At 46.5% G+C, this 24,314-nt stretch overlaps 1 protein-coding gene across 1 annotated transcript in view; it reads right to left on the reverse strand.

Moving 5' to 3' along the window:
* Positions 1-9,061: 9,061 nt before the first annotated feature.
* The window catches only part of IQCB1 (IQ motif containing B1), a 378,653-nt gene continuing 363,400 nt past the window's right edge, over positions 9,062-24,314 (reverse strand). The window contains exon 15 of the mRNA XM_078682448.1: positions 9,062-9,595. Within this exon, the coding sequence (XP_078538574.1) occupies positions 9,300-9,595 (296 nt within the window). The 3' untranslated portion in view covers positions 9,062-9,299. The remainder of the gene's footprint in view (positions 9,596-24,314) is intronic.

Raw genomic sequence — 24,314 nt, forward strand, 5'->3', positions numbered from 1 at the left:
CAAATGTGGTAGACTGTGCTTTATGGATAACGGCTGATGGCACTCTGGACATAAATCTTACCTTTACAGGAAAACCCAATAGGCAAGCCTCAAAATCTAAATAAATTATTCTTTTTGTACATTAGTTGCCTCTTATTGTACTCTAAAGGCATTTATATGTTGCCCTCTCCTGACGAGGCGTTGAAGCGATTTAAAGTGAGCAGCATGCTACTCCAGCACTCAAGGTGGGTGGTTATTCCAGTGGTTGTTAGTTACTGGGATTAAACTTGTGCTCTCAAGGAAATTGGTGCAGGCATTTACTCAAGTTTCATTGTGGCAGATTACATTATTAGGAATTCGGTGTGATCATTAATGGGGTTATATGAATGCTTGCAAAAGTTCTTGAGATGAATAAATAGGCCAGAGAAGTACTGTTATGTTACAGGGATATTGTTTCAAAGAAGGGAAGGTTATGATCTATGAAATGTGAGGTTGCAGCACTTTGCACCATGCAAATGTCTAGTCCTTACTCAAGTACAAGCTGCACTCAAGCAGATGGACCTTTAGTTCCGGATTGAGGCTTGATGCAACAAATCAATACATTTCAATAACGTTTAACACATTTGGCCCTACAAAAATGACAGGGAGTGTGTGATATGCAAAGTATGAAGATTCATTAACAGATTAGCAAAATCACAAATTCAAATCTTACATTTGGCGTAAATCAGTAGTAAATACATTAATAGATTAGTCAATATGATTTAAAGCATTTCAAAATCATAAATTAAAAGACAATCTATATTGAAGTTGTGATAAAGTAAATCAGGGCAGGCTCTGTTTACCATGAAGGGAAATTACCTACTTGGCTAAACACATCATATTAAATTGGGGCCTACATTAGCTATAGTTAACTTTAATATGAATATCACACAGTACACGCAATAAATAAATGTGTGTGATATTGATTATTGTAAATGTATATGCAAAACATTTAGTTATAAAAATTCTAATCAGAGGTGTGGGAAATTTGCAGAAAAACAATAAAAGAGATTAAGGTATACAGGCATTCAACTTGGCCTAGGGTATTCTCAGAGGACGGGGCATGCAGAGGACGGGGTAAGGAGAGGGCCATTTGAAAAAAGGTAGAGGGAACTATAAAAAGTGTTATGTCAAAGTGAGTTCTGAATGCAGCGGTTTGGTTAGAGGCTTCTTGGGAAAACTTGTAATATGTGGATGTGGATGTAAAACTGAAGAAAGAAACAACATTTGCATGTGATTTAGTGCAGTATTAAGTATTTTTGTTAGGTACTAGAATCGGTCAAACGGTCCGCCTGCCACTAGGATTGATTGCATTCTCTCATATTTCTTTGTCAAGTTGGACTGCATTTCTGTCAAGTGGAAAACGCAGATGGACTTGTGTTCTGTATCCAGTGTTTTATGATGGTGGAAGAGGTTGTTTATTATGGCCAGCCTCAGAAGAACCAGTTCATACATATTCCTCTAAATTCGAGCTCTGAGGGTCTTATTTTTGCTGGGAGAGGGTCCACAATCTGGCAGACCACCTGGAGAAAGTAGAGCCACATACAGAAGATTATCTAATATGCCCCTGCGACATAGCAGGCTGACCCCACTGCAGTGCTGAATGTCACTGCAACAACAAATGGAAATAAAAACCAACAAGCATTGGAAAAGTCAATAGGGTACGCACTTTGGACCTATTGGCTTTTTCGATGCAGTGCACATTAAAAAAAGAAGAAAAAAGGCACCACGAGGTGGGCACTGTTGCCAGTCTCATAGTTCAATAAGTGCAAGGAAGCGCTTTTTCTGGCAGCTGCTGGACCTTCCAAAAATAGTCCACAAAAAAAAGCTGAAAGGCCCACAAGGGGTAGAGGGGAATGGAGGAGCAAGTGGGGGGAATTAAATAAAAATATTGTTGGGTTGGGGGCGGAGGGCCAAAGCAGCACATGAGGGAAAGAGCAACATGGGAACGGGAGGGTGGGGAAGCAGCATACGAGGAAAGGATCAGCATAATAGGGAGAGAGCAAGAAGGAGCGAGCTAGTGGGTGTTCGGTGGTGGGAAGGAGCATATGAGGGAGAAAGCTGGAAAACCCAAGCACTCTCATGGGGTGCTGAAAGAAAGAAAGATTTAAGCAGTGGAAGGATTAAAGCTATCGAATCAAAAATATGGTAAAGGGGTTATGCGCTTGGTGAGGGACAAACATAAGAAGAGTAAGTCAAGCCATTGAATAAGAAGCAAACAAAAAGGAATAATATTTAAAGCTAACCAGTGGTAAGCAATAGTTGGGCTCTAAATCCACAGTAAGATTAAGAGATTCACAGACAGACAGACCTAACGCAGAGAGAAAAGGCAAAGCTTGACAATGCCTTGATGAGCACAATAAATTAATTCCCTTAACAGTCTCAGGAAGCTTTACATTATGCGTAGTAAAAGCAAAGGGTTTGTATACATTTTGGCACGTATCTGTTGTAGTCACATATACTGTGTATATGCGAAGATGCATTGTGAAGCTGCTGAGAGGACTATCACTATTACTCATGGGCACTGCACAAATTGCACTACGTAGTAATAGGCCAAACTGAGCTCTACTTTTGCCCTGAGGAGCACACTTGAGGTGGAAGGGTGACTCCTTAGCTATCATGCAGACTCCTCAGGGCAAGTCAACAGGGCCTGATGAGGCCTCCTGATCGGATTTAATCTTGAATAATTGCCTCGATCCTTGCCAGAATGGTGTGCTGTCTTTTGTAACGACTTGTCCTCCTCTCTGCATTTAATCTATTATGCAAAACGTTTTGCATTGCACATGCTTGGTATACCAGGAACATGTTGGGCTTCATTATCATGCCTCTTCTACTGATCCTAGTCTTTATGCCCCATGGGTGCTTTGTCAACTTTTTGCATTATTTTACAAAACTACTTAACATCACTTAAGTTTGCAGCCACGGATCTTTCAGAGGGATTTCCCGTCTTCACATTGAGGGAAATAGCAGCCCCACTATGGGCAGGTGCTTACACCATGGTCAAAAACCATGGTCACACTTTCATCAAGGGGCGATGTCTGCCAGTTAACCTGCAAGCAAAAAAAATATTTAAAAAAAATAAAAATATAAAATATATATATATATAAATATATATATATATATATATATATATGTTGCAGGTTTCACCCGCACAAAGGTGTGATTTTAAGTTAGGTTGGGATCCTCTCTTTGATTAACCAAGAGGAATGCCTGTGTGACTTTTCATTAGGCTAGAACATGGGCAGAAACATGTCAGCAAGAGAATGGATGAGAAAGTTATTGCACATCCCCTTTTTTAGTTTTTCATCATACCCAGAGTAACTACCAATAAAAGGGTATCCAGGTCTTAAAGCACCTGAGGGTAAACCTGCAGGATTAGGAGGTGCACCCTAAGGTATTTTAAAATCTGGATCCCCATTCTATCCAGTAAATATATTTTATCAAGAGCTTCCTCATGCTGCGAGGTTGACCCGCCTTGGTAGCACCATCTTACCAGGGTGGGGTTAGGAAGCCCATGATGAAGCATTCCACATTACGTAGGTTTACTCTTCTAGAAAATCTGGAACTAAGATTCAACCCTACGGTTATAAAATACTGAATATACCTATTTTTCTGTATCTTTTTGCGTCCCGTACTCTTTTGGTTCAGAGCTGACAATGCAGTGTCTGCCAAACATTTCAGCATTTAGAAAAAGCTAGGGAGATTTAGCAATTAAATTGAGGGGATTTAATTTCTCCATTATCTTTTAATGGACTACAGAATGGTTTAAGATGTAGAAAATAAAAATAACTCCTTAGAGTGCCCCACGGCATTTTTGGCTGGGTTTGCGCTACAGAAATACCACAAACACCTACAAACAGCATTTTCAGTCTTAAAACCGGGTGTCACCCGCTTGAATAGAGTGTGTTGGCTTGTATGATTAAATATCTACTTTGTCGAAGTGACACTATAATCCCAGAGAGGTCACAGGATGGAAGATACAACCAAAAATAAATTGAGATTTGAAACTATCGTGCAAGTACCCTTTGATAAAAAATATAAGTCTGCGCAGATTTCAAATGGAATTGTCTTACTTTGTTTATAAAAGGCGCCCATGTTGATTATTTCTCGTAGTTGGATGATGATAAAGTGACACTTTTAAGGAACGTTCTGCGTTTTGGACACATTGAAGCTGATGTGAGCACATTCAGTCAATCACTCGTTCCGCACTTTGTCTGGTTTCCTTGTAAATAGCTAGAAAATGATTGCAGAGTTATTTTTCCTACATAGTAAGCACTATATAAATGTGGTTACAGATACAATAACAAAAGGTACTGTAATGTCCCACAGAGAATTTGTATTTGATCACTGAATGATGAGCAATAAACTAACTGTTGCAGGAGGGGTACAGTGGCCGAGGGGGTGAGAAGCACTTTGTGTGGGGGGTCTGTGTTTAATCTACTGTTTACAAGCGTATCCAAGGACACTGCCCTATTGCCTAGCATTGGAATGTTTTGATAAATACTCTAATCTGAACCCCCCTTCTTTAAAGTGGCCTAGCGGTTCTAAATGCTCAAGGCTTTTTTCAGGGTTTTTCAGATAGGCACTGGGTATCTTGATCTACTAAGGCCTGTCATTACTATGCTGTGGTTACAGTTGACATGACTGCAGTGGACTAACAGGTCTGTTCTAAAAGATCAAGGTCAAAAAAGTCACGCAGCTTCTGTTCAGAAGCATGGCACTCACTCAACGCCTGGGCAAACTCAGAATTGTGCATGTGTAAAGTGCAGGGAACGTAGCTATAGCGAGATGGGAAAAGGAGTGGCCTGCCTCTACACAAGCAAGCTGTGACGTGCTTCCAAAATTAATTTGGAAAATCCATTGGCCAAACCAACACATTACGACTCTAAAAGGCCGAGCTCTTGGCTTTGAAAATGCTTTTTTGATTGCTGTTCCCATGCGGATGCATGCGTCAAGATTCATAGGCACGCGTGCATTGGAACACCTGCATTTATTTTGTGATGTGTGCGCATGCTCATTCGTTATGATGCTACGAGGTTATTTTGTTACTTTTAATTCAGCATTCTATTATGGCGGCATGTGACATTAGAACAGTACCGTACATCAAAAGTAAGAACAAAAAGTACAAATAAAGAAAGTAACAAGCTTGCAGATGAAGAGCCCTTGCAACATAAATAAATAAAACAAGAGTGCATGAGGAGCGAGGCGGGAACAAAAGAGAGGGGAGTTAATAGAGAGTACGAAGGGAGTAACAAGCATGGAATTGAGCAAGACAACACATGCACATCTATATAATGCTGAAAACAAAAGAAAAAAGGTGTGCTCTTAAGTTAGCAGTGGAAGAATATAACTTAAACAATCAGAATGCTGTCAGACCAAAATGCTCCTGGGTGGAACCAACACAAGAATAGGGATGAAAGAGCAGACACGAGACAGAAAACAAATATCCATTCAATCATAAGCATGGGCTGACCCAAAGCCCACTTTTAGTATATATTCCATATTGAAAAAGAAGAGTTTGCCAACAGTCGGATAAAGCTGGCTGTAGCAGAGACCTAGAAACAGGACTGCTGAAATGTTTCAATTAATCTGTACGTGGCCACTGTTTTGGGCAGCTCTCCATTCAATACTTTATTGCTCACCTTGTCATCACAGAGAGGGACCAACCATACCTAAAAAAAGCAGTCAAATGTAAGAGGCGGCTTGACATGACGGGCACTGGGGATGGTTGTCACCCACAGCCTCATAGTAGTGTTTACGTCCCCCAAAAGTTTGACAAATATTATATAATTACTGGCCTAATGTGCTTACAAACAGATGTTTTTCCACTATATTTGTCCCAAAGGTCATCTGTCCACACCCATCCTATACATACACACACACGTTCCTAAATAAACAGACACACACACACATATATATATATATATATCAAACAGGAACAAGCGCTAGATGCAGCGCTGCAAGGACCACACCAGAAATACTTGGTTTGTTCTTTATTTAAAAGGTACACAGGCATGACGCGTTTCGAGTCAGGCGACTCTTCCTCAAATGCCTCTTACTGCCATGTCAGTGGGTTTATTGAGTTTTTAAAAAAACGTAGCTTCACAGACATTGAAAAAGGACACCAGTCCATTCCTCCAGTTTAAAGGGACAGTTTCTCTGGATTTTCGAGATATATATATATATATATATATATATATATATATATATATATATATTACACAAAGGCAGCCTATTGCTTTTCATCACATGGACAGATTTGCAGCAAATTTGGCAATCACTTTGCATACTGAGCTAAAGGCTGGCATGCCATTTTCATGCACATACGTGAAGGTAAATATAGTTAAAGGGAGGGGGAGAAAAGAAATGTGTTTCCCATGTTAACTCCCGTATGAAATATTGTGCGTGCCAGTATCCATAACAACTGAACCATTTTACACCATACTTGGCAGAAAAGTAGAACTGCTTGCTTTCTTGTAAAATGATATGCAGATAATGATGCTACAATTAACCTGTGCAATGGTTTAAGCCTCCCGACCCACACAAACCTGAAAACAAAACCAAGAGGATTAGAACTGTTAAAGAAACCTGTCAGTAAGCAATCGTCATGCCACCAGGTTGGACGAGTGAAGCACAGTGCACATATACTATACACAGTGGTTCTCAACCATTTGACTTCTGTGGACCCACAATTAATCATTACTGGAGTCCGGGGATTTTCAATAAATCAATATCGGAATTCAGGGACCGTAAACTAAGTTATTATCGGAATCCGGGGCCCCCGGCCTAAGCATCCTTTATAATTTGAACTCCAAAACAATACACAAAACTACGTAAACAAGTATTCATCATACACATACATAAATGATGAAATATTTTATATAAGTCACACACACATTTTTTTTTTTTTTAATTTTAGTGGGAAGTTAGGGGCTTTTCGAAATTCACTTGAGGTCGCCAATTCTCCATATTATATTCTGTTTGATGCACTTGAACTGCTACCACAAATCAATCATAAGATACCAATTTTATCTAACCTCCAATTTCAAATACCTTAACATTCACAGAATGTTTTAAAATTTTCAATTTTACACTTTTCTCCTTTATTTATAAATATTTGATGAATTTTGTAATATTATTTACATTTCTTAGCAGTCGCAGGCCCGTCGAGTAGGCCTCATGGACCTGCAGGTTAAGAACCATAGGACTACAGGAATCTAAAGAAGTATCTATAAGAGACTGACTTAATTAGCTGCAAAACTAACATTTTTTTCCAAATAAAATATTAAAGATGAAAATCGTACAACACTAAGCAGGAAAGATTTAAGGTTAACATTTTCGCGTTTTAGCAAAGAAATCCGAAAAAAACGAATAGTTAAAGGAAGACTATTCACAATTGTTGAGCACCTCTAGAGAAAGCACAATTTTTCCGAATTTTAAAATTGCAAACTGCTAGAACTCTGGTGTCAGGGGAGCCCTCTGAAATTTTTAACCTGTCTCCAAGATAAACTATAGGGTGGCACAGATGGTTTTACAATAATTCAATAATGTGCACTCAGTTAACCAAGTTAATTAGAATTTCATTTCATTCGCCCTGTAATGTGATTTGATCCATGCAAAAGTATCCAGGCAAGACGTAATTCAAAATGTAATACGTGGTTTTACAATGTGTATGTCTTGGCTACTTCCGTTCACTTGCATTTCACGTTTCTTACCCCTGGACACACTGACATTGTGGTAAGAAAGGGCACAAGGGCACTCCTAAGTCGCACTGAAGTCGAACACATATAGCTTGATTGGGTCCCAGACTCCTTCCATTATGCGATTGAGAAATTCATTGAAAGGGTCACTTTTCATTGCGAGTTTGAACTGGTGTTTATTGACTTTTTAATACATAAGGATGTGTGCATTGTGTCCTCCTGGTGCGTCCTTAATAAGGACGCACCAGGAGGACACAATGCACACATCAGCATAAAATACCCTGATGTGTACACGATGCCTTCATGGTTACATGTTCTCTGCTGATCTCAGTAGATGAAGAGTTGGAGCTCCGACAATGGTGACTGGGTCTTCCAACCTTCTGAGGTACGTAAACTAAATATCTCTACAGATGGCAATAGTGACATTTCTTATTTACATCAGATATAGGTGATTTAGAAATCTCACAATTACATGCTTAAGCACTAAATAAACAAGCAAGGGCAAAAACAATGCGTCTAACCCCTTAATATCTGGCTGCAGATAGGCTTTGTCAATACTTCTTTAGTTGGCAATACTTTATTGTAGTTTTCCATCCCAAGATGGCGACACATTGCTTTCAACACATCAGCCACTTTGGAATCATAAAGTAAAGATAAAGTGTGGCAAAAAGGATTAAACAATTCCCACATTCTTGCATGCACATACCTTCTTTTTTATGATTCATTGTCATTTTGTGTTGAAACAACCCTACCTGCCATCTAGCAATGGTAAAGAATAAGAAAAAAAGCATTCAAAGATGGCTGCCACAGCAGTACTCACAATGGTACCAGTGTGTGAGGAGCTGCCCAGCCCTTGCAAAAGGAAAAACAAGTTAAAGCGAACAATAGGACACATTATTCACTCACCAGCACTGGCATATAAGGCAACTACTTTGACGGTGGATGTGCACATTGTGTACAAGAACAATGCCATCACTCATAGTGAGGGGAGCCAGTGGCTGAAGTGGGCTGACTCACTGCCCCTTTCTATATGCTGCCACAAGCATAAGCAATATACGAATTAAAACTTAACTGACCAGTGGGTGAAGACCCCTCACTAAGGCCCGTTTGGTTTGTATATTATATAATACTAAAAACAATATCCTGACCAAACTTCAAATGACAGACCTAAAAACATGGTAGTATTAGTATAATTTATATTAATATTACCACATGGCTTGCTAAAGAGAAATGCTCTATTTCATTTTTCGAACAAATATATAATTACTAAAAAACGATGCAAGGTTGCAAAAACCTGGTGTATAACTATGCAAATGTTACATTCAAAATAAATGTACCAAAGATCGAATATAAAATATATTTTTATTTTTCTGAGTATTATGCCTATAAAATAAATACAAACAGTATAACCAACGATTTGAGACAATTCTAGAGATATTTGGGAAATTCAAAATGCCAAAGAGTGATCGGAGTACCATTCCGAGTACAATCTTGTTTATTCTTCGCGCAGATGCCATATTTTTACGTAGAAGAGTCCAAAAAAGTTCCGGCTTAGTATGCAAATAAATTATCTTGGAACAGTCAAGGCACTGGTGCATCCTGGGTTAAATCTCCTGTTTCTGCATTTGCATCAGATAAGTTGGTGAAAAGAGATGGTTTAAATCCAGCTATATATAAACTGTTATTTTCTAAGCGGACATCATCTACGACAACATCATCCTCGTCCATGAATTCATCTCCTAGCTTCTTCCACCAAGGCCAGCGAGTATATTTTAGCATCAGGTTGTGGCACTGTTTGGCTTTAGTTGCCACAGGCATTGACCTACTTGTATACATTTCGACATCCTTTTCTGTGGACTCCTTAAGGCTCGGGGCATCTATAAGATAAATAAGTAAAATAAAATATTAAAAGTGGTGCTACAATTTCATATAGGTGAAGTGGGGAGGAAAAAACACATCGTGTAACTGTAATATCCATCGGGAAAAGGTAAACACATATATATTCATGGTGTAAACATTCCAGATGCAAAGTAGTTTCTTGCTACTCTAGCGGACAGGACAGTGAAGGCAAACCACATGTTATGAGTAAGGCTCCCTAGATTTCCTTTCAAATGTATTTTTACACATGATTGTGGAGTGTCTTATTGTTATTTCCAGTATTATGTGGGCCTCTCCTGTACCTTTCCAATATACCTGTTGTGATGGTTCCCTGGAGTGTGTGATGTAACTAGGCATGTGCGTGTGAGAGAGAGGAGTCAGCCGGAGCCTGTTGGGAGTGGCAGAAGATAAAGGGCTGATAAGTAACAACAGCTCTTCGTGAGGTGCAATTCCTGTACCAATCACAGCAATTTACTACAATAAGTCTATCCAAAGCTTTGAACATCAATTCTCAGCACAGACTCAATTCAATAAACAATGTTTTAGTAATGATAACACTGAGAACTTCTTCTTGGTCTTTTAATTTTCTGCGCCTAGCCAACACATGATTCGTCGTTAGGGGATTACCCCTAGACTTCTTCAGGGCTGTCTGGCAGACGCATTCACCTCTTTGTTGCTCTCCGCCGGTTCTACTTCCGTCCGGGCTGCAAATGTAAGTATCCTCTGCCACGTGCACTAGTAGTCAGGCAAGCCCGCAATCAGGGTGACCCCCTGTACCGTATTAAAAACTGTGTCTCTTTAACCCCTTGCCTGGGGCGGGGGGCACGCACAGCGCCCCGGTGCTCATGACAAGCTCAGCTCGTCATGAGCCACGGTGGCCGTGTGCTCATGGCGAGCTGAGCTCGTCACGGCCACACCTGTTTCTTTAGAACGCTCAGCACAGTGGGAGAATTAGCCCCGTGTGCGAGCGTTGTGGCCGTTATGACGAGCTCAGCTCGTCATGAGCACACGGCCACCGTGGCTCATGACGAGCTGAGCTCGTCATGAGCATGGGAGGGGTTAAATGCACCGGTGTTAAAGTATGTTTGTATGCTCCTCCTGTGAGCAAGTATGCTCCTCTTCCAGCACTCAGTGGTGTGTTGACACAGAAGTATCCAAAGCTATATCAACGCCTGGACTTTCTCACATCAAGGGATTTGTAAGACTTGCTGATATCAGGAGGGCATTCCCCAACTGTCTTTTGTCCGTTCTCAGCTGGGAAGCTAACTCTGGACACTGGGCATTACTCCCTGTGGCAAAATGTCAATTTTGTTTATAGCCATTTTCTCGGATGCTAAGTGCCAGTCGCAGACTGTTTCTGAGTGATTATCTGAGAAAAATTCCAAAAAACAGACTGGACAATCTTAAACTCATGTGGAGAACCTTAAAATTCTCTCTTAAAACAGCTTTTCCCATTTCCTCTTCCAAACTCTTTGCCGATGGGAACTAAAACATTAAATATTGCTTAGAACAGCTCAGTCCACAGCGAAAGGCTGTAAGTTCATACACATTCCTTCTTGGCGAATTAGACCTTTGGGACCATGTGTCTGTACAACATGTCTCCTGCAAGAGAGGAAGGGAAGGTGTGGAGATGGGAATGACCACTGCATAGTATGTGGGTGTGTTCTCCTAGCCTACAGGCCGGACTGGGCGGATGTCTCGTAGCTTGAATTCAGCCACGGCCGGCAGTGGGAGGACCTGCAGGGGGGGTGACGTGGGGAGGGGGAGGGGCAGGGTGGGAGGCAGTAATGTATGGATTACGGATTTTTACATGTAAGTAAACATTTAAATAAATAAAACAAATTTTGTTGCGCGCACTGCATCGCATTTGGGGAAATTCGCAGCTCTAAAAAACAATTTAATTGCGGAACCTGACATCGCATCCCCAACTTGGAGATGCTAATAATGTTCCATGGCTTGAAGCCCTCTAAGGTGGTAATCTATTGCAACTGGGTCCCATGCCACAACAGGGTTTTCCTCGTCAAGCATCCTGCCCACCCAAAGACCCTATGGGTCCCCCTCCAAAGCTGGAGTGTTACTTTCGTAGCTGTGGGCAGGTCCTCTGAAGGAACCCCTCCATACAGCAGATGCAGGAGGGGGGTCCCTTTCATGAGCCATTACCGCTCGGTGACAAAGCCGGGGTCTGCTGTAGAGTTAAACCACCATTCATTTATGATAATGAGATGAGATGCCTGGTACAGGAGAGTATATCTGGAGTTGCAAGGCCTCTCCATTGTAATGGGATTTATGCCGCTTGGACAAGGCAACCCTCGGGACGTGGTGCTGCCACAGAAAGTTCTGTAGCATTTTATTTAATGTCTTGAAGACTGAGGTCAAGAGCGGAAAGGGGTAATTCGGTAGCTGATATAACAAACGGGGCAAAACAGCCATTTTATATATGGCAGATTGCCCCAAAATTAGCCAAGGCAAAGTGAGCTAAAAACTAAAGTCACAAGTCGCCCAGTTTATGTGAGGATTAAGATTGTAGTCCCAAACTCAAGAAGGGCCATCCATCACATACACTCCCAAGTAATGAAAACCCTCTGGGCGAATCCGAATGTCAGGAGCCCAGTGAAGTGCTGCTGGGGGCCACGCCAAGGGGTATACCTAGGATTCAGTTTTATTAATGTGTATTCCGGAAGAAGTCTTGAAAATCCCTAGGATCTAAAGGATCCAGGCTCCGGCACCAGGGGTTATCCAGGAAAACAAGCATGTCATCACTGTATAGTGCAACCCTGTCCGTGATCCCTGGCGCCCACTCAGGCCACTCACCAGGGTGTCAACCCTTAACCATCCCTCAAGGGGTTCGGTCATTTTTGCAAACAGTAACGAGGACAAAGGACATCCCTGCCTCGTCCTGCTATACAGTGGAAATAGGGCAGACATCGCACCCACCACCCTCACTCTTGTCTGAAGGTCAGTATATAATAGTCATATCCAAGAGACGAATTTGGGCCCGATATTGAGTTTCTGTAGCAGATAGAATAGGTAGTCTCACTAGATGGAATCAAACGCCTTAGGGAAGTCCACTAGGAGAAATGCATGGGCACCCGGTAACCTATGTGCCAGTGCCTTTATGATGTGCATGTGGCGGCTATTGTGTCGAGTAGCCGTCTTAGGCATAAAATCCGACTGGTTGGCCCAAACCAAGGTAGCAATAACAAAGGAAAGCCTGTTGGCCAAGGCCTTGGCCATATCTCAACCTCCGTGTTAAGGAGGGAAATGGGATGGTAAGAAGAGCAGTCATCAGATGGTAGCTCCTGTTTGTGAATAAGTACTATTTCAGCCAAATGGACGTCAAGGGAGAGCACGCTATCCTCCTGAGCCCACCTAAACATGCTCCAAATAGGGTCCATGAGTAGCCCTTTGCATGACTTAAAAAACTCCAACGGGAGGCCATTAGTACTAGGAGTCTTGCCTGAACGGAGAATAGACAGGGCCTCACGCAGCTTTTTGCAGGTGATTTCTTTGTCTAGGGAGGCTCATTCCAAATCAGCCAAGGGGCATGTAGGCAAGTTCCTCACAAAAATTCGGAGGGCTTATGGGTCCTTCCACAGCGGTCATGCATACAGGGAAGTGCAGTACGTGGCGAAGCATTGATCAATGGCCGTGTCCCCAGTATGTCTAAATCCCTTCCCATCTGTTATGTAAGAAATAGGTGTGCAGTGCCCCATATTAGTACAGAGCCAGTGCAGAGGCTTTGTCGCTCCATTGGTAGATGCAACTCTATGCAGTAAGCCAGGCTGTTCGGGCCTTGTCCACAAGAAATTGACGGAGTACCTCTTGTTCGTATAGGGAGTTTGCGGCGTAGGCCTCCTTCAGTCTCAGGATGCAAGTTTCCAAGTCAGTCATCTCCTGGTGGCACTTATTGCGCCTTCCCGAGATATGACTGTTAATGTCACCTATAATGGTGGCCTTCAAGGCCTCCAGCGTGTCACTGGAGACTTGACCGTGCTGTTATGTGCATCAATGTAGCGTGAAATGGCTGTATGGACATGTGTCTTGGTCTCGGCAACCTGAATCCACCATACATTCAAGCGCCAACCCAACTGTGAGTGATGATGGTCAAACTGCAATTGTGTTAGCAAAGGGGAGTGGACTCAAAGACCATGGTCTTGTATGTGGGCATCCCTGGGAGGGCGTGGCCGGGAGCACCAACATGACGGCCGCATAATAGCGAGGCTACGTCCTGGTTCCAAATGAATCCTGCATTTATACGAGGTGGGGCGATTCTGTGGCTCACCGAAGGGGTGGGAATTCCATAATTGCACACCAGCAGCTGCAAAATCGAAAAAGGAACTCACCGACGCCGAAGGGCTCTGTGGAGAATCAATGAGAGTAAACAGCAGGCCGTAGGCCCTGAACCACTGGAGTCTCCGGAGGAGGGAGGCGGCCTCTGAGGGGCCTCGATCGGATTACTTCGGAGCGGCGCTGAACTGAGGCAACCCCCACTGCTAAAAGAAGGAAGGAGAGGCAGAAGCTCGGAGAGCGGAGCGCCGTGGGAGAATAGCGGAGCCTAAGGAAGTCAGCAAGATATTCTCGGCCTGACGCACAAGTTACTACTTGTGTAACGATATATCTGTAAGAGACATTAGTTAGTGATAGATTCAATTCCTCAAAATATCCCCAGGCATCAGACTGGATCCGGAAAGTTTTTCGTCAGCGGTACCCCTGAGCGTCGGTAGGTGGCGTCGTGGGGCTCCGCGTCCATCGCTGGCATCGTAAGCACCGAGAAGACATCACAGAGACTACTTAGGCGCCACCCATGCGCATTGACATCAGTTCTGTACAAAACTTTCAATTGTTGTGCAGTGCCCTCCGAGATCTGGACATGATCGGACATGTTGCCCTGATGCTGTGCCCACTGGAACGTCAGGTCTCACTGCAGAGCCCGCATATGCCATCTGTCATGTTGCACTAGCAGGATGCAGGAGGCCATCAGGCCCAGGAGCCGGAGGGTCATCCTGACTGAAACCCGGGATAGAGGCTGAAAGATCGGAATCATAGCCTGAATATCCCGGACTCGCTGCCCGGGAGGATAAACCCGAAACCGCATCGAATCCAGAACCGCTCTGATGAAGGGGAGCTTCTGAGAGGGACTCAGGTGCGACTTTGGCACGTTGATGGAGAACCTCAGCAAATGCAGGAGGTCGGCCGTAGTCTGAAGGTGGGTGACAACTGCTTGGGGCGAGCCCGCCTTCAACAACCAGTCGTCAAGGTAGGGGAAAACTGACACGCCTGACTTGCGCAGGTGAGCTGTGACCACCGCCCTCACTTTCATGAACACCTGAGGGGCCCTGGTAAGGCCGAAGGGGAGCACGGCAAACTGAAAATGCTCCTGGCCTACCGTGAACCGCAGATAACACCGCTGTGCCGGCAGGACGGGGATGTGAAAATATGCGTCCTGCAAGTCCAACGCTACCATCCAATCTCCAGGGTCGAGGGCAGCAAAGACCTGAGCTACAGTCAACATCTTGAACTTTTTCTTCCGGAGGAAACGATTGACGTTCCTGAGGTCCAAGAATGGGTGCAAGCCCCCTTGGTCCTTCTTGGGGACCAGAAAGTAGTGGGAATAACAACCACGCCCTACTTCTGGCCCAGGAATCCGCTTGGCCAAGAGGGCCATGACTTCCAATTGGAGAAGCGCAAAGTGATCCCGCGACATGCGGTGGAACTGAGGTGGCATGGCTGGGGGGTAGACTCGAAGGGGAGGGAGTAATCCCTCCGGACGAGCTGCAGCACCCACCTGTCGGAAGTGACAGAACGCCAGTGGGGGATGTGATGTCGAATCTTGCCGCCCACTGGCGTGGGGTGCACCCCAAAGCTCGGACTAGGAAGGCTTTGAGGCAGATACTGCGGGAGCAGAGTTTACTGACCCTCACGCTGGCCCCCTGTGCTGCCACGGCGGCCTCCACGCCCACGGCTGCCCTGAGGTTGGTTCCTTCACAGGCTTCTGACTGAACGAGCAGGCAGGGGTGCCCCTTCCGTGGCCATGAAAGGAACGAAAGGTAGACGTGGCCGGGCGTGTGGTGGAGAGACCCAAGGACTTGGCCGTAGCCCAAGAGTCCTTGAAACGCTCCAGCGCACTGTCTGCCTTATCGCCAAACAAGCGAGTACCATCAAAAGGCATGTCCATGAGGGAACTCTGGACATCCCCTGAAAACCCAGTGGACTGTAGCCAGGCATGGCGACGCAGGGCCACTCTTGTGGAGATTGCTCTCCCTAAAGAATCCGCGGTGTCCAGGCCACACCGAATGGCAAACTTCGCTGCATCCTTCCCCTCTGCCACAGCCTGGGAAAGCACAGCCCAAACCTCTTCCGGACACTGGGGCAGGGTCTCCAATGTGAAAGTAGTGGCCCAAAAGGCATGCAGTGTTGACGGACCTCAGCCCCAAGCTGGCAGAGGAAAATAACCTCTAACCAAACTGCTCCAGCTTTTTCGATTCCTTATCTGGCGGAGCGGTAGGGAACGCACTCTGGGAAGTGGAGGCCTGAATGATCAGGCTCTCCGGAGTGGAATTATTTGCCAGAAAGGCCGGGTCACCCAGTGCCGGGTGATGACGCCTGGCCCCGTTTTTGTCCACAGGAACCCCTGTGGCTGGCCTAGACCAGGTGCCTATCAAAACATCCGTCTCATTAAACGGGAGCACAGGTTCCATAGAACTTGCCGCTGGCTGAAGCACCTCTGTAAGGAGGTTGGTCTTGTGAGTGACAGTAGGCAGATCAAGGGCCTCAGGTGCTCTACGAAGCACCATAGCATACGTGGCTCCCTCCTCCATGATTGTGGGAGGAGACACAAATCCAGGCTCGGAGGAGAGGTCAAGGCCGCCTGCGTCCTCAGTCATCCACCCACTCATTTTCAGACTCTCACTGCTGTGCCAGAGGGTCTTCCGACCCCTCCCAGTCATCCCCCTCTTCCACGGCCCATGGCACAGGCGGCAGCGGCAGTGGGGGCACAGAGGAAAACAAGTGCTCCAACGGTGTCGGGAATGGCGCCGGGCAGTCGGCGTCGATCCGGCTCCATGTCCCATTTAGGGTCCCAAGCCGGAGCAAAATTGCCCGGAAGGTCGGGCAAGGGCGGAGGTGGGATGAACAGAACCCATGGCAGCGCCGGGAACGGAGCTGCCGAGGGCGCAGGGGCCGGAGCCCCGGGGGAACCTGGAGGCGCTGGGGCCCGAGCCGCCAGAGGAGGACCTTGCAGTGCCGGGGTCAGAGCCGTCGGCGGTGCCTGGGGCAAGCAAGTGCCCTCAAAAGGGACCGCGGGGCCCGAAGGGGCGCCGACAGAAGCCCTAGGCCTAAAAAGGCAGTCCATGGCAGCAAGAAACTCTTGCACCTGCGCCGGAGTCGCCGACGGACCCGGATAAGGTGGGTAGGCCGTGGGACTCCCAGGCTCCAACAGAGCCGCGGGGGACGTCGGAGAGCGATCACGCTTCTTCGACTTCTTTTTGTGATGTCTCTTACCCGATTCCGAGGGGGAAGACTTCGACACCGAGGAGTGGTGGTGATGGCTCCGTGGACGGTCCCTCGAGCGACCCCTAGAACTCGAACGGCGCGGAGACGACTGCCTGGCTTCCAGCAGCTTTGGGGACCGCTCCTGCAAAGTCTTCGGAGCCATGGCCAGACAGTCAGAACATGACCGGGAGTCATGGTCGCGCTCCAAACAGTAGAGACAGACGCCATGGGGGTCGGCCACCGACATCGTACGGCGACAGCCCCACAGGATTTAAATCCAGGCATCCTTACGTGGCACCAGGAGTCAAGACTCAAAAGAAATAGAGACAAAAGTCTCCCAAAAAGTAAGTCAAAAAATGACAAGGGTAAGTGCTCTAACCGGATCTACGCTTGCTGGCGCAGAAAAAGAAAGAACTAACGTCAGCGTGCATGCGTGACGCATAAGTGGTCTCCGTGACGTCATCTCGGCGCTTACGACTCCAGGGATGGACGCGGAGCCTACGACGCCACCTACCGATGCGCAGGTATACCGCTGATGAAAAACTTTCCGGATCCAGTCTGACGCCTGGGGATATTCTAAGGTAAGGAATCTATCACTAACGTGTCTCTTTCAGATGCAGAGCTCCGGAGATGGACCCGAGTGGGATATCCTGGCCGAATGTTACTAGGTAGAGAATTACATTGGTTGCACCCCTCTGATACTAGAGACAATATCTGGGAAAGCTGAGGAGGCCTGGATAAGAGGGCAGGAAGTAGCAGAACACACACCCAGGACTCCCGCAGTGACGTGCATGAGAAGTGGCCTGTAGGCCCTGGAGCATCGTAGTCGTGGGGGGGATGCGGCTCCCAGGGAGGCCTCGCCCAGTCTTAACCGAGGCTGTGCGATGCTGAGGCACTCCTATAACAAGAACACAGAAGGTGAGGAGATGGCACGGGAAGCGAAGCACTCTGAGGAGGCAGCGGTGGTACAAGAAGACAGGCACCCTTGAGCTGTGCAAGTCCTCAGAGCCGGTTCCGGGGAGGAATCCTGGCCTAGCATCACTGGGCAGTGGCGTGCTGGAAATGTGGAGACCTCTCAGGCCCGAATATAGGAGCCAGAGGTGAGGAGCCACTGCTCGGGGGGGGAGTTTGTTTCCCTTGGCAGGGCCTTCGCGAGACGGGTCGGGTGCGCGGCTGGGGGAGGAACGGAACTGAATGTTCCCCCCCTGAAGAAGGTCGGAAAGAAGAGGCCTAGAGGAGTAGTGAAGCGGCCCAAAAGGCCCCAAGAGAGCCTGCGGCGAGGGAGACAAGTTCGAAAGGCCTGGGTGAAATCGGAGGACCCTATAACAGCAGAGGATCTCGTGAGGCATAGAGCAGGGGTGGCCGTCCGATTGCACTCGGACAGGAGAAAGGCGCCACATTGTGGCGCAACGAAGCCAAGGCAAGAAGAACTGCGCCCGGCCGGGAGACAGGCAGGGCTCGGCCAGAACAGCACATCGTCCCTCAAGTGTGCAGGTGAACCAAACCCTTGGCTGAGAGGGTGACACGAGAATAGGACAGGGAAGAAGGGATCTGCTCAGGGTGCTGCAACACCGGCAAGAAGAGAGAACCAAGAGTCCGGACAGAGAGGCAGTTCAAGGCCATTAAGAGCAAGAGAAATACTAGTGCTGTACAGGTGGAGATGAGAACAGAGGAGCACACAATCCGAGATTAGTCCTGACCGGGAAATCGTAGTAACCAGAGGGGTCAAGTAGCCGCAGGAGGTTCCAGCAAAGTGCTGGCAGCGCAGCACCAGCCGTATAGAGCCTCTAAATAGCAGGGCCCATGCAACTAATAGAAACGTAAAGAAAGGGGATGAGTGTCCTGAGACACTGCGGTGGGAGCTGGTAAAGGAACGGACAAGCAAACTTGAAGGCCGGGGTCCGGTGCTCTGTCAAGCGCGGAGGCCGCCCACTGGTGGGGGAGACACCGGAACCAAATCCCCGGTGAGTGAAATGGGGCGCCTGAAGACCAAAAACTGGAAACCCAACCCAACACCCGGGAACCATCCCCCCAGCACAGCGGAAATGATAAAGGGGACCCTGCTGATAAAGACCTGTCTTTACATATCCACTTGGATAAAATACTGGCGGTGATCTCTGAAACCAAAAGGCACTGCAGCAATATATAGCAGCGGTGTCGGTCGGGCTGGGACTCCTGCAGGCAGAACACCGTAAGCTAGCAGATAGGGTCACAGAAGTCGAGAACTCTCTTACGGAGCTAGCACCGGGCCATAAGCAGGGGTCAGTTCGGCTAGAGGAGCTCACCTCAAGAGTGACGGAGCTTGAAAGAAGAGCGGAAGATGCCGAAGGAAGAAATAGGCACAATAATATCAGAGTTGTTGGGATCCCAGAGAACATGGAAGGGTCAGACAAGGTGTCTTTCCTCGAAAAGTGGCTTCAGGAGCTGATGCTGGCTGGCACACTAACTCAATTCTTTGCTCTGGAGAGGGTGCACAGAGTGGCGGGACGAGCACAGGCCCCGGGGAGGCCTCCGCGACCGGTGCTGGCCAAGCTCCTCCATTACAGAAACAGAGATGCCATAGTCAAGATCACATGGCCCGTACGCATTGGGTAACAGTAAAGTGTCCATGTTTCTGGACTTTACTGCCAGAGTACAGGCACAAAGAGCCTCTTACATAGCATTCAAGAAAGCCCTCCGAGAGGCAGGGCTGCAGTACTCCTTGATGTTTCCAGCAAGGCTCCTTATTATACTAGATGGCACTACTCACTTCTGCTACACACCGGAGGATGCCTGGACCTGGTTGGAGGCATATGGGAAAGGTGCACCCATGCCTAAGTCACAGCCGGGCGCGAGAGGTGAGAAGCAAGAGGCTAGGGGTCGGCAGCATCACCCCAAGAAGACGAGGGCGCTGCAAAGGCCCATGCCTCTCAGACACAACAGGAAAGAGAGGCTGCACTGGAAGCAGTGGCACGGCTGATGTCGCCCGGAGGGCGGGATCAGGTCGGGGACAATTCTTCAGGTCGGGCGAGCTGCTCGTCCAACTCAGAGGACAACGCTGGAAATTACATAGAGCTGCTGAAGCTGACCCCACGCACAGCAGATGACATTGCTTAAATATGACGTACAGCCAGGGTGCTTCCATATGGTGGCACCATGACTGAATGGAGGATCTTGTTGAGTGTTGCGAGAGGGGGACTGCCCCCGCACTACATACAGGACCAGATGGGTCTTCCGCCATCTTTGAACTAGGCAGCGTTCTGCTAGGAATGATGGTTTGTTGTAAGTTTGGGCAGCTGACCGTTGTCAGTCCGCTCACGGGATGGGGAGTTTCATAGTTGGGCTTGTTGTTCCACGTTATGGGGTCTACTGCAGACACTGATGGGAGGAGTTGGAGGGGGGGGAGGATGTTAATCATGAGTAATGGACAGGCTGAGGAGTTTAAGCTCCTGACTTGGAATACTAGGGGTATGGGTTCTCCCTCAAAACGGTATAGTATCCTTAAATATATAACGCCAGAGGCGTGCACATGGTGATGTTGCAGGAGACCCACCTTACAGAGGCAGAGGTTGTTCGACTGCGGCTTAGATGGCGACTGGGTACTCTGCGTTTGCGAGGGGGCTTCTCGTACAATAATTGACCCTGATGAAAGGTATGTATTTTAAAAGGTAAGCTGAAGGGTAAAGAGGTGACGTTGGGGAGTGTTTATGCACCAAATCACGACCAGGTAGCCTTCCTGACTCCCCTTTCTAAACCGCTTTCGGGGGTGGTGGAGGGCGATTTGATATGGGGGGGGGTTAACTGTATAAGCAATTTAAACATGGACAGATCCACTCTCCCGTTGAGGGGCACAACAGCGGCTGTAACTGCCAAGGGCCTGTGGGGCTGGATTGCAGGGTGGGAGCTGCTGGATGTCTGGAGAGTATACAACTCACAGAAGAGAGAATACTCCTACTATTCCTTCCTTTATGACCTGCACACTAGATTGGATATGTTCCTCTGCTCAAACAGGTTGGCCCCGATGTACATTGAGGCGTAGTATTCGGGAAGATCCATTTCGGACCACAGTCCTCTACTGATGCGATTCGCCCCCACACCTGAGAGGGCCCCCATTTCACTGTGGCAGATAGATCCCAACTTACTTGATGACGACAGCTTCAGACAAACACTCTCCGGGGCTATAACAAGGTATTTTGAGAAGAATCAGGGGACAGCTAGCTCCACTTTGATTGAATGGGACGCCTTTAAGGTTGTAGTCAGGAGGCAATGCATGGGGCAGATGGTGGGAGCTAGGAAAGAAATCCACCAGGAACTCTAATCCTTGGAGGCCCAGATTTGATCACTAGATAGGTAGTCTGGCGCGGAGGTTGACACTCGGAAACGACTGGCAGTTGTGAAGACCATTTATAACACTACATGGGATAGGCTACGGATGCTGGATTCTCGGGCCTATCATGAAGGGCAACATGTGGAGGGTGACAGAGCAGGGAAACTACTGACCTGGTTGATTACGGCAGAGGAACCCCGGTTCCTAGCATCCTGGATCCTAATGGACAGGTGATCTACTTCCCGAAAGGAATCAACAACACGTTTAGAGACCATTACAAGAGGATATATGGGAAACTGGCGAAAGTAGAGAGGGAAAGGCTGACTGGGTACCTGAATAGGTTTGCGAGGTCTGGACCAGGCTTCTAGGGAAACTGTTAAGTTTCCCTACAAGAAATCAGATCTGCCATCAAAGAAATGGCACGGGGTAAAGCACCAGGGCCGGACAGCCTTCCGGCTGAATTCTATGATGCCTTCGTAAACAGCTTGGCCCCGAGAATGGTGCAGATGTACGGGGTGGCGTTCAGGGAAGGTCATCTTCCGCCATCAGTTAGGGAGGCGCTGGCGATCCCTTTGTGGAAAACCAAGAAGGAAGTGGCGAGCACGACAGATTCTAGGCCACTGTTGATGTTGAACCTTGATTTTAAAATACTCAGCAAGGTGCTTGAGGTACGGCTATTGCCACAAATGCAGAGACTGGTCCACATAGTCCAAAACGGGATTACCCCCACACGTTCAACATCCAATAATTTAAAGAGGCTATACCATGTGATGTACCATCAAGGTTTAGAGATGTTTCCTGATGCGGTACTGATGGCTGTAGACCTGGAAAAGGTTTTTGACTCCTTGCGGTGGGGCTTTTTGTTAGCAGTGATGGAGCGGATAGGGTTGGGAGATGAATGGCTGAAATGTGTCCGCCTTTTATATGCGTGCCCCAGGGCTAGAGTGCGCACGGGAGGCACAGTGTCTACCCAATACCCTATCTACAGAGGAACGAGGCAGGAGTGCCCTTTGTCGTCACTGCTCTTTGCCTTCGGCATGGAGCCGCTGGTACAGCATCTTAGGCAGGAGAGTGAGAATAGAGTTGGACGGGACTGAGCATATAGTCTCGCTATATGCAAATGACATCTTGGTTTATTTACGTAATGGCTTTCGCGGGATCCCCATAGTGATGATTATCCTAGAGGAGTTTGTGGAGTTGTTGGGACTGCGCGTAAATACCCCTAAAAAATTTCTTCCCCACTGAGGCCCGATCTTAGCAGGCCGCTAGACCTCCCTGTAGACTTAGAGTGGACCCCGGGCTCCTTTAAATACCTGGGTATGCAGGTATATCATCGGCAATGTGAAGGTAAACACCCAGGCTATCTATATAACAAAACACCAGCTATATATTAAACTGCACCAGTATGCTCAAGTTAACATCTTCGAATTGTATCAAGATATTCATGCCTTTTTTCGAAAAATCAGGTTAAAAAGATACTTCACAGAAAATGACCCTCTAACATTAGACAACATATTCCCCAATATAGTGGCCCTACCATCCACCTTTACACCTACCTTAGAGCAGGTAGGTCCAGAGATCGCTATCTTTGAGAAAGCGGTGCTAAATAAATTAGACCAAACCTTGAAATTTGTCCCTAAACCAATCTATAACATCACAAAGGACGAACATGATTCAATAAATAGATTCAAAAATAACAAAACTGTCACTGTTAAAAGCAGCGATAAAGGTGGGGGAATAGTCCTGATTGACACTGCAAGATATGAGAATAAAATGTTAGAGATGCTTAATGATCCGATATTCTATAAAAAGATCAAGTTGAACCCTACAAATAGGATAGTGAAAACAATCAATAAAATAACAACTAAAGCCTTAGACACAGGAATTATAAACAAAAAAGAATTTGAATTTTTAAATAAATCCGATAGGAAAGTATCATGCATATACGGACTACCCAAGGTCCACAAAAACCAAGAAGACCCTCCATATCGTCCAATAGTTTCAACGATAGGGACCCCTTTGGAAGCCATCTCTAAATATCTGGACAATATACTGCGCCCATATATCTCTTTATCACCCTCCTATATTAAGGACACAGGTGACATAATAAAAAAAGTTGAGAATCTCCAATTCAACCCTCAGAGAGATATTTTAGTGACTCTTGACATCGAGTCATTATACAGCAACATACCCCAAATCGGAGCCATAGAGACAACATTATGGTTTATTGAAGAACATCAGATCCCTTGTTGTAGTAATTTTATAAGGGAATGTCTTACTCTAGTGCTGAAAGAGAACTGTTTTGAATTCGGTGAGCAATTGTTCTTACAAACAAAGGGAGTCAGCATGGGAGCATCTATGGCTCCATCAATAGCCAATATATACATGATTGCTTTTGAAACAAAAAACATTTTTAATGAAATGGCCCCCTTCTTCGAGTCTGTTTCCCATTGGTACCGCTACATAGATGACATTTTCTTTGTGTGGACCAATGGGGAACAGACTCTCGAGGAATTCCTCCTGTGGCTGAACGAAGCAGATGTGAACTTGAGGTTCACTGCCCACACTAACAAGGATAGGGTAGAGTTTCTTGATATTTTTATTAAGAATGATGAAGGCACCCTAAAGGTTGACTTATACACCAAACCTACCGCTAGGAATACTATGTTACACTTTAAAAGTTTTCACCCGAAATGTCAAAAAGACATTATTCCATTTTCCCAATTTCTCAGGGTACGGCGCAACTGCACCGATCTAAGAGACTACGACTTACAATCAGAGAATATGAAAATTAAATTCATCCAAAGAGGCTACCCCCGTCGCCTAGTTAGAGAGGCTTACAAGAGAGCTAGGTTTTACGATAGGGATGCACTCCTAAATTCACCAAGAACGAAAAATGCACCGAACCTGGTTTGTATAAC

This window comes from Lissotriton helveticus, chromosome 3_1, assembly GCF_964261635.1.
Source record: "Lissotriton helveticus chromosome 3_1, aLisHel1.1, whole genome shotgun sequence".
In the NCBI taxonomy this organism is placed as follows: domain Eukaryota; kingdom Metazoa; phylum Chordata; class Amphibia; order Caudata; family Salamandridae; genus Lissotriton; species Lissotriton helveticus.